Source organism: Hypomesus nipponensis, chromosome 21 (assembly GCF_054491055.1).
Source record: "Hypomesus nipponensis isolate SF chromosome 21, ASM5449105v1, whole genome shotgun sequence".
In the NCBI taxonomy this organism is placed as follows: Eukaryota; Metazoa; Chordata; class Actinopteri; order Osmeriformes; family Osmeridae; genus Hypomesus; species Hypomesus nipponensis.
This window is the reverse complement of record NC_140381.1, coordinates 10,998,639-11,015,064: the sequence shown is the minus strand read 5'-3', so window position 1 is coordinate 11,015,064 and position 16,426 is coordinate 10,998,639. Positions and strand designations below refer to the sequence as shown.

At 41.6% G+C, this 16,426-nt stretch overlaps 2 protein-coding genes and 1 pseudogene across 6 annotated transcripts; 2 read left to right on the top strand and 1 right to left on the bottom strand.

The window, feature by feature from the left end:
- Positions 1 to 16,426, bottom strand: part of LOC146237978 (sulfotransferase 6B1-like) — a 44,269-nt pseudogene that overhangs the window by 16,200 nt on the left and 11,643 nt on the right.
- On the top strand, positions 5,445 to 7,701 carry LOC146237982 (fish-egg lectin-like). 4 transcript variants are annotated; one of them, XM_084685838.1, is made up of 5 exons: positions 5,445 to 5,611; positions 5,713 to 5,940; positions 6,506 to 6,723; positions 6,817 to 6,944; positions 7,208 to 7,701. In XM_084685838.1, exons 1-5 carry the CDS (start codon positions 5,548 to 5,550, stop codon positions 7,353 to 7,355), a joined length of 786 nt encoding a protein of 261 aa, XP_084541964.1. In that variant the 5' UTR covers positions 5,445 to 5,547; the 3' UTR covers positions 7,356 to 7,701. The 4 variants fall into 4 exon arrangements, with proteins under 4 accessions (XP_084541964.1, XP_084541962.1, XP_084541963.1 ...); XM_084685836.1 differs by having other exon boundaries at positions 5,453 to 5,611; positions 5,713 to 6,012; XM_084685837.1 differs by having other exon boundaries at positions 5,455 to 5,611; positions 5,710 to 5,940.
- Positions 14,185 to 16,355, top strand: LOC146237981 (fish-egg lectin-like). 2 transcript variants are annotated; one of them, XM_084685438.1, is made up of 5 exons: positions 14,185 to 14,340; positions 14,439 to 14,669; positions 15,163 to 15,380; positions 15,474 to 15,601; positions 15,862 to 16,355. In XM_084685438.1, the coding sequence occupies exons 1-5, from the start codon at positions 14,277 to 14,279 to the stop codon at positions 16,007 to 16,009; spliced, it is 789 nt and encodes a 262-aa protein (XP_084541564.1). In that variant the 5' UTR covers positions 14,185 to 14,276; the 3' UTR covers positions 16,010 to 16,355. The 2 variants fall into 2 exon arrangements, with proteins under 2 accessions (XP_084541564.1, XP_084541565.1); XM_084685439.1 differs by having other exon boundaries at positions 14,189 to 14,340; positions 14,442 to 14,669.

Sequence of the window (16,426 nt, the reverse complement as noted above, 5' to 3'; positions counted from 1 at the left end):
AAACTTGCTAAAATAACAGTCCACTGAGGAGTGAGGGTTCAGGGTTGCTGCAGTAAAAAGCAGAAAAATGAAGGACAAATATCTCTCTAACTGAAAAACTTGCTTAAATGTCAGCCATGTAAATGTAATGATAGTTCAAATATTACTTAAATGCCCTCACTTCAAACATGATTAAAATGCCCATTTTGTTCGTAGTTTTTCAACATAAAATAAACAGTAGTGTCTCACAGTCACATTTCTCCACATAAAGCAATAGAGCTCAGTCAGAAGTTTGTGTGTGCACATGTGTGTGGTTAGAACATGGAATCATGAAATAAAACTGGTGTGACACACAGAAGGGCTTGTTACAACCACATGTGTTGTGTTCTTTGTTTGTCACTTTCCATCGCTTTAGGTCTGAACGTAATTGGACTTAATATTGACCTATTCCAGGAAGCAAACCAAAATGTAGTGCATTGTGGGTTGAAAAAGGAATTTACACTTGGCGGAGACAGCCGTGCCACTCATTAGCAGCGAAATGAGTTGAGGGAAAACGTGGGGGAATGATTAAGTGAAGGAACGGCAAATATGGGCTGATGATCATACTGCAGAGATACTTGTGGAGACACATAAGAGTAGCGAGGTATTTGAATTATCTAGTGATAATGGATTTGGTACATTTAAAAGGTGTTTTTAGTAGTTGTTTCGGGTCATTGGTGGAATGTTTGTTCACCCAAAGGGCCACTAAAGTTGGGCCGTAACAGGAATTTACATTTATTTAAGCATTGTGCAATGGACCAATGGCAAAACATGACCATTCGTGGACCCTATTATAAGTATTTCAAGTCTTTCGGATAGTCAAGGTTCAGCAGCCCCATCAGGTTCACAAAAGCGTTGGGTACATCTTTCAGGTGACGACAAGGTTGTAGGAGGCTGGAAGGGGTCCCTTCCCATATTCAACAAATACAAATATTCCAATTACCATTCCCTTGATGACGTCCCCCTTCAGGATCTGTTGGCTTCATGCAAAAACAAACAAAAAACAACCACAGAAGTGCCTGTGCTTCAGAGATGATTTGCCAGGCAGTAAACACGCACAGTACAGAGGACGCGTTAAATGACAAGTGAAGCCATGCTCTTGTGAACGACTTTTCTTTGGGTCATCTTGAACGCCATTTTTCCGCTTACCTCACTCGTCTTCGTGAATGTCGAATGATTCTCCCTCAGGTACATCCCGCAACGCTGCTGCCCTCTTCCTTTGGTTGGACGCTGTTGGATATAAAGTTGATGAACATTGATGAAGTATGAAAAGCCTCACTCAAAATGGCTGACAAACAATACCAAACAGTTGACTGCTTAGAGGGAGATAGTCGGGATGGAGACAAGATTAATTGACTTTGCCACAAGGGTCCCAGGAAAGGGGGGTGGGGGTGCCAAACACACACAGAGAGAGAGAGAGAAGTTAGGAGTAAAAGTTAGAGAATGGGGTTAGTTCTGATTGGCCTTGGAGAACACAAGGGAGTGGGAGGAATTATGCTCCTTTAAAAAGTATGACCTGACGTTCATACAATGAGATTGAGCTAATCCATGGACCATCTCCTTATTGTGGATTAATGACTACAATAAACCTCAGATCTACAAATGTAGCCTTTTGCCACTTGATTGTGGAGCTGATACAGAGTTTTTGCCGCGACCACGCCCACCAAAATGCATATGTTGTATAGATGAAGTTGCTATGAGAATCATATAACCCCCTCACTCTATAAGCCAGTGGGTCTCAGTTTAGTGGTGAAAACAGCTGGCGGAAACAGCGGCACATGCACACTGTTTCACATATACACAGAAAGCGAGCAGTAAAGGTTTGATCAAAGGCATTACGTGCAGAGCCAGGCCGAACATAATTAGTGAAAGGTTTGGTTAAAGCCGTTGAGCATTTAAACTGAATGCATCAGATGAGTTGTCAATGTAAGACTATGTTTACATTTTAGGACCCTCAAAATGTTTATTTTCAAGACTTCAAGACTTTAGATTGAAGTAATGCATTAATACTTCCGTGAAGGTAAAAGTGGGACAGGGACCAGGAAGAGTTCTGGGAAACTAAAAGTCAGATATTTTAACTGTCATTTCAGTGTGACAGATATTTTCATGATCAAGATTGATAAAGATATTGAGGCCTCTCCTTTCCGCATATTACTCCAACTATGTGTTTAATTTACCCATTAATGTGAATCAGGTGTAATTGAGGAGGGATTTCTAAAAAATGCAGAGCAGGGGGTCCCGAGGACCAGGATTGAGAACCACTGGTTTAGTAGACAGAAAGTTACTGAGTTGATTACACAGAGAACATATTCATCAGTATAAAAATTCACAACTGAAAGTTATAACCTTTGTTTTTGTTTTAATGTTTTCTGTTTAAGATGCCCTGAGCAAATGGGGAGAGGAGGAGGAATAATTCGGATTTGCCCAGGCCGCACAAAATGGCTTCGCTATGCCCCAGACAAGATGGGTGGGGCTGGACGCCAAACAGAACAGGAGTCAATGTTTTTTGTTTCTTTGTTTGCTTTTATTAAACAAATACATATTTGTACCACTATAACTGGTCTATTATCAGTTACATATCACATATGCCTAATGTGTAGTATAGCCTTCATAACATTATCGTGGCTGTAAGCGTTATTAAGTAGGCTAACGTTTTCTGTGGTTTAATATCGATTGAAATACCATTGAAGTCATGTTGATCTATAGTTGAGTTATGATTAAGCTACAACGTTGTGTCAATAATATTGGTGGAAATACCATTAATATCGCGTTGATGTTGCGTTGTGATTTCAACGTTGTTTCAATGTTAAATAAGGGTGCAAAATGATGATAAATCAACATCAGAGTCTGACATTGGTTCAATGAAATTAGCGCTGACAGCGGAATGTTGATTCATCGTAGTTTCAATGAAGTTTGCTATCTGGCAACGTTTGTAAAAAAACAATGACATAAAAAAAAAAACAATTACACGCGGTCATACAGGTTGTTTATCTATTGGACTGAAAATGTTTGAGGAAAAATCACTTCCTTGTCACAAACAACAATGGAGCAACAGCAGCGTTTTGCGATCGCATTACTATCATACTGTCCAGGAGTCAGATGGCTAAGCGGTGAAGGAGTTGGGTTCGCCATCAGAAGATTGCCGGAACGATTTCCCGCTGTACCAAAATGACGTTGTGCCCTTGGACAAGGCAGTTCACCCTACTTGCTTCAGGGGTAATGTCCCTGTACCACCTGTAAATCGCTCTGGATAAGAGTGTCTGGTATATGTATGATTATAATAGGATGATATCCAGGTTATCAAACCACGGGAATTATGTTTTCATCGGACGAGCTACCACTTTTTTACACACTTTCAGCTGAAAGTTTTTAACTTTCAACCAACATTGGTCCACTGTGCAATAATGAGGCTTTATTTCAGTTTATCACTAGATAATTCAAATACCTCGCTACTCTTATGTGTCTCCACAAGTATCTCTGCAGTATGATCATCAGCCCATATTTGCCGTTCCTTCACTTAATCATTCCCCCACGTTTTCCCTCAACTCATTTCGCTGCTAATGAGTGGCACGGCTGTCTCCGCCAAGTGTAAATTCCTTTTTCAACCCACAATGCACTACATTTTGGTTTGCTTCCTGGAATAGGTCAATATTAAGTCCAATTACGTTCAGACCTAAAGCGAACCGAACCATGGTTCACTTGGAACCGGACCGAGTCCCATCTTTTTAGGGGGACCATGGTTCGGTTGTTTGATCCGCACTAGAGTTCGAATGCGTGTTCTCACCTCTCCAAACGAACCGTACTTTCAGAGAAAACGGACCATGGTCCGATTGAAACGGACCAAACATGTCAGGTGTGAAAGCACCCTAAATGTGTGTTTTCACCTCTCCAAACGAACCGTAGGCTACTTTCAGGGAAAACGGACCATGGTCCGATTGAAACGGACCAAACATGTCAGTTGTGAATGCAGACCTTCAACAATCAACGGGGCCATCAATACAGGTATATACTAGAATGATTGTCTAATGATTGACTACGATATTCTAGCTTAAACTTCCAGTATAATGCTGCCACAGCCACCATGAGTCCAGGAACCAGGATGCCCCCAAGGTGATTGCGAACAGAGCTGCTGGATGTAGCAAGACCTGAGGAAACAAATACACACAACCAGGGAGTTGTACTAGTGTTTCCTTTTTCTGTTGTCCAAAGGGAGTGGTAGGCAGGTTGTCTTTAAGTCTTCTTACCAGGTGTTTTTCTACCCCAGAGTAAACAGACTGACACACATGACAGTATTATACTATAGTGTGTATAATGTGTGTAATAAAGTGCATTGGAGATTTTACTATGAGAACTGAGGATTCAGAGTCTCCATGTTTAGTTGTTTGTCATCTGCGTCTCTTGACATGGAGAGAAACAGCCACTGACCTGGGCACAGCTTTGTCTTGTTGAGTTTGGCTGTCTGGTTACTGATGGGGTTTTCAGCCACACAGCTGTAGGTGTCTCCATCCTGGTCCTTCATCTCCAGACGGAGAGAGATGTTGGAGGAGAGATCAGTGAAGTGATGACAAACCAAAAACACTTGGGTTGGTGGGGGGTTGTCAGAGCAGGGAAAGATGGAAAACATGCACAGGATTGAGTAACAGTTACACAAACTTACCCACACATGAACTCAGCAACAGACAATGCAGGGCAAAGAGGAGTGTTGCGATACGGAGATGCATGGCTCACTCAGTGACCATGCTGTCTGGTGAAGTCTCTCCTCTCCTTAGTACCAGGTTAGGGTCACATCTCTCCCGTTCTTCACAGAACACTCCACCGTACAAGAGACGTTGTTAGCTGACAGACGGAGGGAGGAGTGACTGATGGCAGGACCGGACACCGTGTTTGAAAATATTCATTCAAATGAATGCCAGTTAGTGTGCCAGTTATTTCCACTTGGAGGTGATATCGTCCAAGCATTAGCCTACAGTTTTGAGTCATATTAAAGCGAAATGTCCACAAACAATGCACAGGCAAGATGAGTGCTTCTCCGGCATAATGAAATGCACTGCATGAAATAAGTGCAGGCTAGTGAGCAATAGGAATAGTGTGGAAGTACATTGTTCGTGTTTATGCAAGTAACCTAATACTCAAATAATAGGTATGTCAAAGTGAGACATTTATGGGAGTGGTTGACAATTGACTGATTCCTAATGTACATTAACAGTAACATGTACTGTTATTTAGTTATGTCTTACACTTGATGTAATTGCTTTGATTTGTGTGTTTTGTATTGAGTTGTGTTTGGGCATATATTTTGCCGTGTCAAGTTTATTTTGTTGAATTAGACTAGGGATCAGCGAAATGTACAACACCTGAGTAATTGGACCACACCCCCAGCTCAGGATGGTTTTTAAGGGTGAGGTGAGGCCTCTACTTTCCACATAGTTTTACTCCCCTTCTGACGTAGTTGTGACGGACGTTGGTTGGTATAAATCTGCTCCTCTGTCCTCCTAGAGACCTACTTGTCAGTTAGTCACTGAGTGAGCCATGCCTCTCCGTATCGCAACACTCCTCTTTGCCCTGCACTGTCTGTTGCTGAGTTCATGTGTGGGTAAGTTTGTATAACTGTTACTCAATCCTGTGCATGTTTTCCATCTTTCCCTGCTCTGACAACCCCCACCAACCCAAGTGTTTTTTTGGTTTGTCCAGCAGCATTTAGTTGTACACAGCTCTCTGGTGCCCTGGTGCAGATTGATGTAGGTGTTGGACAAGTGATTGGGGTCAACAAAGACGACAGCATCTTCACAAGGTTTGGTTCATCATGGACACAGTTGCCAGGCAAACTGAAGCATGTCACCGTAGGACCTGCAGGAGTCTGGGGAGCCAACAGAGAGAATCTCATCTTTAAACTAGTTGGGACTGACTGGGTGAATGTACCTGGTAAGTATAACTACACCAACAGAGAGAATCTCATCTTTAAACTAGTTGGGACTGACTGGGTGAATGTACCTGGTAAGTATAACTACACCAATGATAATAATATATGGATTTGTGCGCCACCAATAGACAAGGTTTGCATGTAGTCATTTTTAGACAGATAAAAGTGCGATATGCCTACAACCTCAGTGTGTAGTTGTATGATTTCATAGGAATGTGATGATATGATTTAACAGACATGTTTATATTTTTTAATGATGTGTCTTTATGAAGTCAACCCATGTGGAGAAAGGTTGTAAAGTATTGTAAAATTCATATTTGTTAATTTTGATAGTACATACAATAACGGTGTGTTAACATACAGAATTGTGGCCCCCTTCATATAGGGTCATAAAAAATAATATGATCTATGACCTTGATGTTGGAAGGACCTTTTCTGTGTGAAATGTGCTTTATGTGCAAGCTCTTTCCCACAGATGTGTTGTACATGAATAGTGTAATTCCTGTAGGTTTTTACAGACCTTTTCCATATGGGATTGTGAGAAACCATAAGTTTGTTTTGGAGCAGGTCTCTTGAAGCAGATTGATGCTGGTGGAGACCAGTTTGTGGCAGGAGCCAATCATGTCGATGCCCCCTACTGTCTTCCAAAGAAGAACACAGTTGGCTATAGTGGAAGTAATAGTGCCTTGAACTGGCGCCAAATTCCTGGCAGCCTGAAGTACTACAGCTGTGGTCCTTATAGCTGCTGGGGTGTTAACAGTGGTGATGAAATCTTTGTGAGGAAGGTAAGGCTGTGCTGGGCTCTGCTGTCTGTGGAATAATTACCATCATCAATAAATGAATTGACTTTGCTTATCAGCCTTTGTTGGGTCCTCTAGGGGGTGAACTCCTTTAATTGTGAGGGGGACGGTACCTGGCAGAAGGTTCCAGGAAGCCTGTCTATGATCGAGGTGGGAAGTGACGGATCTGTCTATGGAGTGAATTCTGCAGGAGGCGTGTTCCGCAGGTTTGTCTTCAAAAGTTATTTAGTATTTTTTCATAATCTATGTAACTTTTTATAAATAATAAGTAGGCTATGCGTTTTAATATAAAATACAGAAAGATCAGTTGTAAACTGTAATTTAAGCATGGACCCCTGCAACCAATGCAAGCAAGCACACCCTACAATTACCCCAGAAATTGTACCCTCTAGTTTCATGATGGTGATACATTTTACTCTCAACTGTAAATGATTCCTTCATGAATAGAAGTGAAATGTCTCCATCGCAGGGATTCCACGTCTGCCTGTCAACCTGAAGGTACCGGCTGGACCCCCATTCCTCTCTACAGCGGACAGGTGAAACATGTGTCCTATGATCTAGGCCATCTCTGGCTCATCCTGAACAATGATGCCATCTACGACTGCACTGAGCCCTGAGCACTGCTCTTACAGAGGGAGCCCTGCTGGGAAAACCCTGCAGCTTAATTACTCAATCATTACGCACCCTTTAATTTTTGATCTTCCAACACATCCTGAATTGGAAGAGTCAATCATGCTGTGATTCTATTCCATTATCCGGTTCCAGTTTGGCTCACATGGATAAACACACCTATTGTGCAGATTTTAAACAACAGTATCCAGAGACTTCAAATATCCTGAAGTGATCCTGTCACTACATGAGGGTATATTTGGTCATACTTTCCATAACTTAGTTTAAAATGAGCATAATGATTTATATCTGTTGTGGCTTCTGTATCATTAAAGCTTATTGTACTCAAAATTACATTCAACTGCTTGCGTCATTCTTAATATTACATCTCCATCACCCAGTCCTCCAGAGATACTTGATTAGTGGCACTCTAGCATGGAACAGAGTCCTGAAATCACGATCAAACACTAGTTAATGTTAGCTATCAACAAAATTAGCCAGCAAACTGCACTAGTATCAGTCATTTCACAAAGGGCATGTGGGCCCGTTGTCTGAAGCATGTTGAACTTGTTACATAGTTAAAATTTGAACTCAATAACTCAATAATATTGTATGACATCTTTTATGCAGCATAGATACAATTCTCAGATTTTTCAAAGATGACTGTGCAGTATTGCACTAGTGCATATTGTCAGGATCTTGTCAACGTTAGGTGTATGTACAAAAAGGCCACACATTTACACATGCACACAAACATTCAAGACATGCACGACACATACACAATACACATTTTTACGCCCTCACCTCTCAAGACAGGCCTGTGTCCTCACCTAGAAGATTCGGTGGAATGCACATGGCTCATAGCGGTGTGCAAAAGGAACAAAAATAAATCAAATGTATTTGTATAGCCCTTTCTACACTCAAGCATCTCACAGAGGGCTTCACATACGCCCATAGAACTGCCCCTCAACCAACCTAAACCCTCAAGGAAACTGATGACGATCGAAAGAGAGGGGAGGTTGTTCACTGTTGACTGATCCTGTCTCTCTTAGCGCTGGGCAAGGAAATATAATAGATCCAATGCTGGTCTCACGTCGATGCAGGCCTGACCTAGTGTCCATAACATTTCTGACTTTGATCTGCCATACATGTGTCGTTATTAGAAGGTGTGTATGTGTAGGGTCATACGGTTTGGGCAGACATTGCACCTGACTATTCAGAGTCCAACATAACCATTAACACATGAAAAAATTGCTGAAAAGACTTTTATTCAAGACTTTTATTACAATGTCAAAAACTGCATTTCGTCTTCAGCCCACCTACACCCAGTAAGGGTTCAGTGTTGCTTTAAAGTTCAAATAAAAAAGATACTTACTTTGGGACATGCAGACAAAAAGAAAGCCTTCATGCCCTATCACATATCCTTGCTCCTGCCATTACGGGAAAAAACTCTCTAGTGACTTGTTCAACAGAGTCCACTCAGTGTTCAGTTGCTGCAGTTAAAATGCAGAAAAAACTGATCTCTAACTGAAAAACTTGCTAAAATAACAGTCCACTGAGGAGTGAGGGTTCAGGGTTGCTGCAGTAAAAAGCAGAAAAATGAAGGACAAATATCTCTCTAACTGAAAAACTTGCTTAAATGTCAGCCATGTAAATGTAATGATAGTTCAAATATTACTTAAATGCCCTCACTTCAAACATGATTAAAATGCCCATTTTGTTCGTAGTTTTTCAACATAAAATAAACAGTAGTGTCTCACAGTCACATTTCTCCACATAAAGCAATAGAGCTCAGTCAGAAGTTTGTGTGTGCACATGTGTGTGGTTAGAACATGGAATCATAAAATAAAACTGGTGTGACACACAGAAGGGCTTGTTACAACCACATGTGTTGTGTTCTTTGTTTGTCACTTTCCATCCCTTTTCTGTAGCTCCGCCCAGGTTGTGTTCCCCCTGATTGCCAGATGAGATGCTCCTGGCCAGGTGATCAAGCAGCAGATAAAGACTCCAGTTTCCGGCTGCAGAGGGGAGACTTCTAGTTTGGGGACTGCTGGTCTTGCTGCCTCTCAACCTGGGATTGTGTAGTGTCATGATATTTTGTCATGTAGTTTTGTGTACTTGTTTGTAATAAATCCCATGGATTTGGTAAATTTAAAAGGTGTTTTTAGTAGTTGTTTCGGGTCATTGGTGGAATGTTTGTTCACCCAAAGGGCCACTAAAGTTGGGCCGTAACAGGAATTTACATTTATTTAAGCATTGTGCAATGGACCAATGGCAAAACATGACCATTCGTGGACCCTATTATAAGTATCTCAAGTCTTTCGGATAGTCAAGGTTCAGCAGCCCCATCAGGTTCACAAAAGCGTTGGGTACATCTTTCAGGTGACGACAAGGTTGTAGGAGGCTGGAAGGGGTCCCTTCCCATATTCAACAAATACAAATATTCCAATTACCATTCCCTTGATGACGTCCCCCTTCAGGATCTGTTGGCTTCATGCAAAAACAAACAAAAAACAACCACAGAAGTGCCTGTGCTTCAGAGATGATTTGCCAGGCAGTAAACACGCACAGTACAGAGGACGCGTTAAATGACAAGTGAAGCCATGCTCTTGTGAACGACTTTTCTTTGGGTCATCTTGAACGCCATTTTTCCGCTTACCTCACTCGTCTTCGTGAATGTCGAATGATTCTCCCTCAGGTACATCCCGCAACGCTGCTGCCCTCTTCCTTTGGTTGGACGCTGTTGGATATAAAGTTGATGAACATTGATGAATTCATAAGTATGAAAAGCCTCACTCAAAATGGCTGACAAACAATACCAAACAGTTGACTGCTTAGAGGGAGATAGTCGGGATGGAGACAAGATTAATTGACTTTGCCACAAGGGTCCCAGGAAAGGGGGGTGGGGGTGCCAAACACACACACACAGAGAGAGAGAGAGAAGTTAGGAGTAAAAGTTAGAGAATGGGGTTAGTTCTGATTGGCCTTGGAGAACACAAGGGAGTGGGAGGAATTATGCTCCTTTAAAAAGTATGACCTGACGTTCATACAATGAGATTGAGCTAATCCATGGACCATCTCCTTATTGTGGATTAATGACTACAATACACCTCAGATCTACAAATGTAGCCTTTTGCCACTTGATTGTGGAGCTGATACAGAGTTTTTGCCGCAACCACGCCCACCAAAATGCATATGTTGTATAGATGAAGTTGCTATGAGAATCATATAACCCCCTCACTCTATAAGCCAGTGGGTCTCAGTTTAGTGGTGAAAACAGCTGGCGGAAACAGCGGCACATGCACACTGTTTCACATACACAGAAAGCGAGCAGTAAAGGTTTGATCAAAGGCATTACGTGCAGAGCCAGGCCGAACATAATTAGTGAAAGGTTTGGTTAAAGCCGTTGAGCATTTAAACTGAATGCATCAGATGAGTTGTCAATGTAAGACTATGTTTACATTTTAGGACCCTCAAAATGTTTATTTTCAAGACTTCAAGACTTTAGATTGAAGTAATGCATTAATACTTCCGTGAAGGTAAAAGTGGGACAGGGACCAGGAAGAGTTCTGGGAAACTAAAAGTCAGATATTTTAACTGTCATTTCAGTGTGACAGATATTTTCATGATCAAGATTGATAAAGATATTGAGGCCTCTCCTTTCCGCATATTACTCCAACTATGTGTTTAATTTACCCATTAATGTGAATCAGGTGTAATTGAGGAGGGATTTCTAAAAAATGCAGAGCAGGGGGTCCCGAGGACCAGGATTGAGAACCACTGGTTTAGTAGACAGAAAGTTACTGAGTTGATTACACAGAGAACATATTCATCAGTATAAAAATTCACAACTGAAAGTTATAACCTTTGTTTTTGTTTGAATGTTTTCTGTTTAAGATGCCCTGAGCAAATGGGGAGAGGAGGAGGAATAATTCGGATTTGCCCAGGCCGCACAAAATGGCTTCGCTATGCCCCAGACAAGATGGGTGGGGCTGGACGCCAAACAGAACAGGAGTGAATGTTTTTTGTTTCTTTGTTTGCTTTTATTAAACAAATACATATTTGTACCACTATAAATGGTCTTTTATCAGTTACATATCACATATGCCTAATGTGTAGTATAGCCTTCATAACATTATCGTGGCTGTAAGCGTTATTAAGTAACGTTTTCTGTGGTTTAATATCGATTGAAATACCATTGAAATCATGTTGATCTATAGTTGAGTTATGATTAAGCTACAACGTTGTGTCAATAATATTGGTGGAAATACCATTAATATCGCGTTGATGTTGCGTTGTGATTTCAACGTTGTTTCAATGTTAAATAAGGGTGCAAAATGATGATAAATCAACATCAGAGTCTGACATTGGTTCAATGAAATTAGCGCTGACAGCGGAATGTTGATTCATCGTAGTTTCAATGAAGTTTGCTATCTGGCAACGTTTGTAAAAAAACAATGACATAAAAAAAAAACAATTACACGCGGTCATACAGGTTTTTTATCTATTGGACTGAAAATGTTTGAGGAAAAATCACTTCCTTGTCACAAACAACAATGGAGCAACAGCAGCGTTTTGCGATCGCAATACTATCATACTGTCCAGGAGTCAGATGGCTAAGCGGTGAGGGAGTTGGGTTCGCCATCAGAAGATTGCCGGAACGATTTCCCGCTGTACCAAAATGACGTTGTGCCCTTGGACAAGGCACTTCACCCTACTTGCTTCAGGGGTAATGTCCCTGTACCACCTGTAAATCGCTCTAGATAAGAGTGTCTGGTATATGTATGATTATAATAGGATGATATCCAGGTTATCAAACCACGGGAATTATGTTTTCATCGGACGAGCTACCACTTTTTTACACACTTTCAGCTGAAAGTTTTTAACTTTCAACCAACATTGGTCCACTGTGCAATAATGAGGCTTTATTTCAGTTTATCACTAGATAATTCAAATACCTCGCTACTCTTATGTGTCTCCACAAGTATCTCTGTAGTATGATCATCAGCCTACATTTTACATTCCTCCACGTTTTCCCTCAACTAATTTCGCTGCTCATGAGTGGCACGGCTGTCTCCGCCAAGTGTAAATTCATTTTTCAACCCACAATGCATTACATTTTGGTTTGCTTCCTGGAATAGGTCAATATTAAGTCCAATTACGTTCAGACCCAAAGCAAACCGAACCATGGTTCATTGGAACCGGACCGAGTCCCAACTTTTTAGAGGATGGTTCGGTTGTTTGGTCCGCACTAGAGTTTGAATGTGTGTTTTCACCTCTCCAAACGAACCGTAGGCTACTTTCAGGGAAAACGGACCATGGTCCGATTGAAACGGACCAAACATGTCAGTTGTGAAAGCACCATTAGACCACATGCAGACCTTCAACAATCAACGGGGCCATCAATACAGGTATATACTAGAATGATTGTCTAATGATTGACTACGATATTCTAGCTTAAACTTCCAGTATAATGCTGCCACAGCCACAGCCACCATGAGTCCAGGAACCAGGATGCCCCCAAGGTGATTGCGAACAGAGCTGCTGGATGTAGCAAGACCTTAAGAAACAAATAAACACAACCAGGGAGTTGTACTTGTGTTTCCTTTTTCTGTTGTCTAATGGGAGTGGAAGGCAGGTTGTCTTTAAGTCTTCTTACCAGGTGTTTTTCTACCCCACAGTAAACAGACCGACAGACATGACAGTATACTATAGTGTGTATAATGTGTGTAATAAAGTGCATCAGAGATTTTACTATGAGAACTGAGGATTCAGAGTCTCCATGTTTAGTTGTTTGTCATCTGCTTCTCTTGACATGGAGAGAAACAGCACACTGACCTGGGCACAGCTCTGTCTTGTTGAGTTTGGCTGTCTGGTTACTGATGGGGTTTTCAGCCACACAGCTGTAGGTGTCTCCATCCTGGTCCTTCATCTCCAGATGGAGAGAGATGTTGGAGGAGAGATCAGTGAAGTGATGACAAACCAAAAACACTTGGGTTGGTGGGGGGCTGTCAGAGCAGGGAAAGATGGAAAACATGCACAGGATTGAGTAACAGTTATACAAACTTACCCACACATGAACTCAGCAACAGACAATGCAGGGCAAAGAGGAGTGTTGCGATACGGAGAGGCATGGCTCACTCAGTGACCATGCTGTCTGGTGAAGTCTCTCCTCTCCTTAGTACCAGGTTAGGGTCACATCTCTCCCGTTCTTCACAGAACACTCCACCGTACAAGAGACGTTGTTAGCTGACAGACGGAGGGAGGAGTGACTGATGGCAGGACCGGACACCGTGTTTGAAAATATTCATTCAAATGAATGCCAGTTAGTGTGCCAGTTATTTCCACTTGGAGGTGATATCGTCCAAGCATTAGCCTACAGTTTTGAGTCATATTAAAGCGAAATGTCCACAAACAATGCACAGGCAAGATGAGTGCTTCTCCGGCATAATGAAATGCACTGCATGAAATAAGTGCAGGCTAGTGAGCAATAGGAATAGTGTGGAAGTACATTGTTCGTGTTTATGCAAGTAACCTAATACTCAAATAATAGGTATGTCAAAGTGAGACATTTATGGGAGTGGTTGACAATTGACTGATTCCTAATGTACATTAACAGTAACATGTACTGTTATTTAGTTATGTCTTACACTTGATGTAATTGCTTTGATTTGTGTGTTTTGTATTGAGTTGTGTTTGCCGTGTCAAGTTTATTTTGTTGAATTAGACTAGGGATCAGCGAAATGTACAACACCTGAGTAATTGGACCACACCCCCAGCTCAGGATGGTTTTTAAGGGTGAGGTGAGGCCTCTACTTTCCACATAGTTTTACTCCCCTTCTGACGTAGTTGTGACGGACGTTGGTTGGTATAAATCTGCTCCTCTGTCCTCCTAGAGACCTACTTGTCAGTTAGTCACTGAGTAAGCCATGCCTCTCCGTATCGCAACACTCCTCTTTGCCCTGCACTGTCTGTTGCTGAGTTCATGTGTGGGTAAGTTTGTATAACTGTTACTCAATCCTGTGCATGTTTTCCATCTTTCCCTGCTCTGACAACCCCCACCAACCCAAGTGTTTTTTTGGTTTGTCCAGCAGCATTTAGTTGTACACAGCTCTCTGGTGCCCTGGTGCAGATTGATGTAGGTGTTGGACAAGTGATTGGGGTCAACAAAGACGACAGCATCTTCACAAGGTTTGGTTCATCATGGACACAGTTGCCAGGCAAACTGAAGCATGTCACCGTAGGACCTGCAGGAGTCTGGGGAGCCAACAGAGAGAATCTCATCTTTAAACTAGTTGGGACTGACTGGGTGAATGTACCTGGTAAGTATAACTACACCAATGATAATAATATATGGATTTGTGCGCCACCAATAGACAAGGTTTGCATGTAGTCATTTTTAGACAGATAAAAGTGCGATATGCCTACAACCTCAGTGTGTAGTTGTATGATTTCATAGGAATGTGATGATATGATTTAACAGACATGTTTATATTTTTTAATGATGTGTCTTTATGAAGTCAACCCATGTGGAGAAAGGTTGTAAAGTATTGTAAAATTCATATTTGTTAATTTTGATAGTACATACAATAACGGTGTGTTAACATACAGAATTGTGGCCCCCTTCATATAGGGTAATAAAAAATAATATGATCTATGACCTTGATGTTGGAAGGACCTTTTCTGTGTGAAATGTGCTTTATGTGCAAGCTCTTTCCCACAGATGTGTTGTACATGAATAGTGTAATTCCTGTAGGTTTTTACAGACCTTTTCCATATGGGATTGTGAGAAACCATAAGTTTGTTTTGGAGCAGGTCTCTTGAAGCAGATTGATGCTGGTGGAGATCAGTTTGTGGCAGGAGCCAATCATGTCGATGCCGTTTTCTGTCTTCCAAAGAAGAACACAGTTGGCTACAGTGGAAGTAATAGCACTTTGAACTGGCGCCAAATTCCTGGCGGCCTGAAGTACTACAGCTGTGGTCCTTATAGCTGCTGGGGTGTTAACAGTGGTGATGAAATCTTTGTGAGGAAGGTAAGGCTGTGCTGGGCTCTGCTGTCTGTGGAATAATTACCATCGTCAATAAATGAATTGACTTTGCTTATCAGCCTTTGTTGGGTCCTCTAGGGGGTGAACTCCTTTAATTGTGAGGGGGACGGTACCTGGCAGAAGGTTCCAGGAAGCCTGTCTATGATCGAGGTGGGAAGTGACGGATCTGTCTATGGAGTGAATTCTGCAGGAGGCGTGTTCCGCAGGTTTGTCTTCAAAAGTTTAGTATTTTTTCATAATCTATGTAACTTTTTATAAATAATAAGTAGGCAATGCATTTTTATATAAAATACAGAAAGATCAGTTGTAAAATGTAATTTAAGCATGGACCCCTGCAACCAATGCAAGCAAGCACACCCTACAATTACCCCAGAAATTGTACCCTCTAGTTTCATGATGGTGATACATTTTACTCTCAACTGTAAATGATTCCTTCATGAATAGAAGTGAAATGTCTCCATTGCAGGGATTCCACGTCTGCCTGTCAACCTGAAGGTACCGGCTGGACCCCCATTCCTCTCTACAGCGGACAGGTGAAACATGTGTCCTATGATCTAGGCCATCTCTGGCTCATCCTGAACAATGATGCCATCTACGACTGCACTGAGCCCTGAGCACTGCTCTTACAGAGGGAGCCCTGCTGGGAAAACCCTGCAGCTTAATTACTCAATCATTACGCACCCTTTAATTTTTGATCTTCCAACACATCCTGAATTGGAAGAGTCAATCATGCTGTGATTCTATTCCATTATCCGGTTCCAGTTTGGCTCACATGGATAAACACACCTATTGTGCAGATTTTAAACAACAGTATCCAGAGACTTCAAATATCCTGAAGTGATCCTGTCACTACATGAGGGTATATTTGGTCATACTTTCCATAACTTAGTTTAAAATGAGCATAATGATTTATATCTGTTGTGGCTTCTGTATCATTAAAGCTTATTGTACTCAAAATTACATTCAACTGCTTGCGTCATTCTTAATATTACATCTCCATCACCCAGTCCTCCAGAGATACTTGATTAGTG

What these genes read in the sequence shown, in the direction of transcription:
- LOC146237982 (XM_084685835.1), top strand. Translation starts at nt 5,548, where the DNA reads ATGCCTCTCCGTATCGCAACACTCCTCTTTGCCCTGCACTGTCTGTTG. An exon ending in TGACTGGGTGAATGTACCTG is followed by an intron (nt 6,013 to 6,505) that starts GTAAGTATAACT and finishes GTTTTGGAGCAG; the next exon opens with GTCTCTTGAAGCAGATTGAT. An exon ending in GCAGGAGGCGTGTTCCGCAG is followed by an intron (nt 6,945 to 7,207) that starts GTTTGTCTTCAA and finishes TCTCCATCGCAG; the next exon opens with GGATTCCACGTCTGCCTGTC.
- LOC146237981 (XM_084685438.1), top strand. Translation starts at nt 14,277, where the DNA reads ATGCCTCTCCGTATCGCAACACTCCTCTTTGCCCTGCACTGTCTGTTG. An exon ending in GTTGCTGAGTTCATGTGTGG is followed by an intron (nt 14,341 to 14,438) that starts GTAAGTTTGTAT and finishes TGGTTTGTCCAG; the next exon opens with CAGCATTTAGTTGTACACAG. An exon ending in ATGAAATCTTTGTGAGGAAG is followed by an intron (nt 15,381 to 15,473) that starts GTAAGGCTGTGC and finishes TGGGTCCTCTAG; the next exon opens with GGGGTGAACTCCTTTAATTG.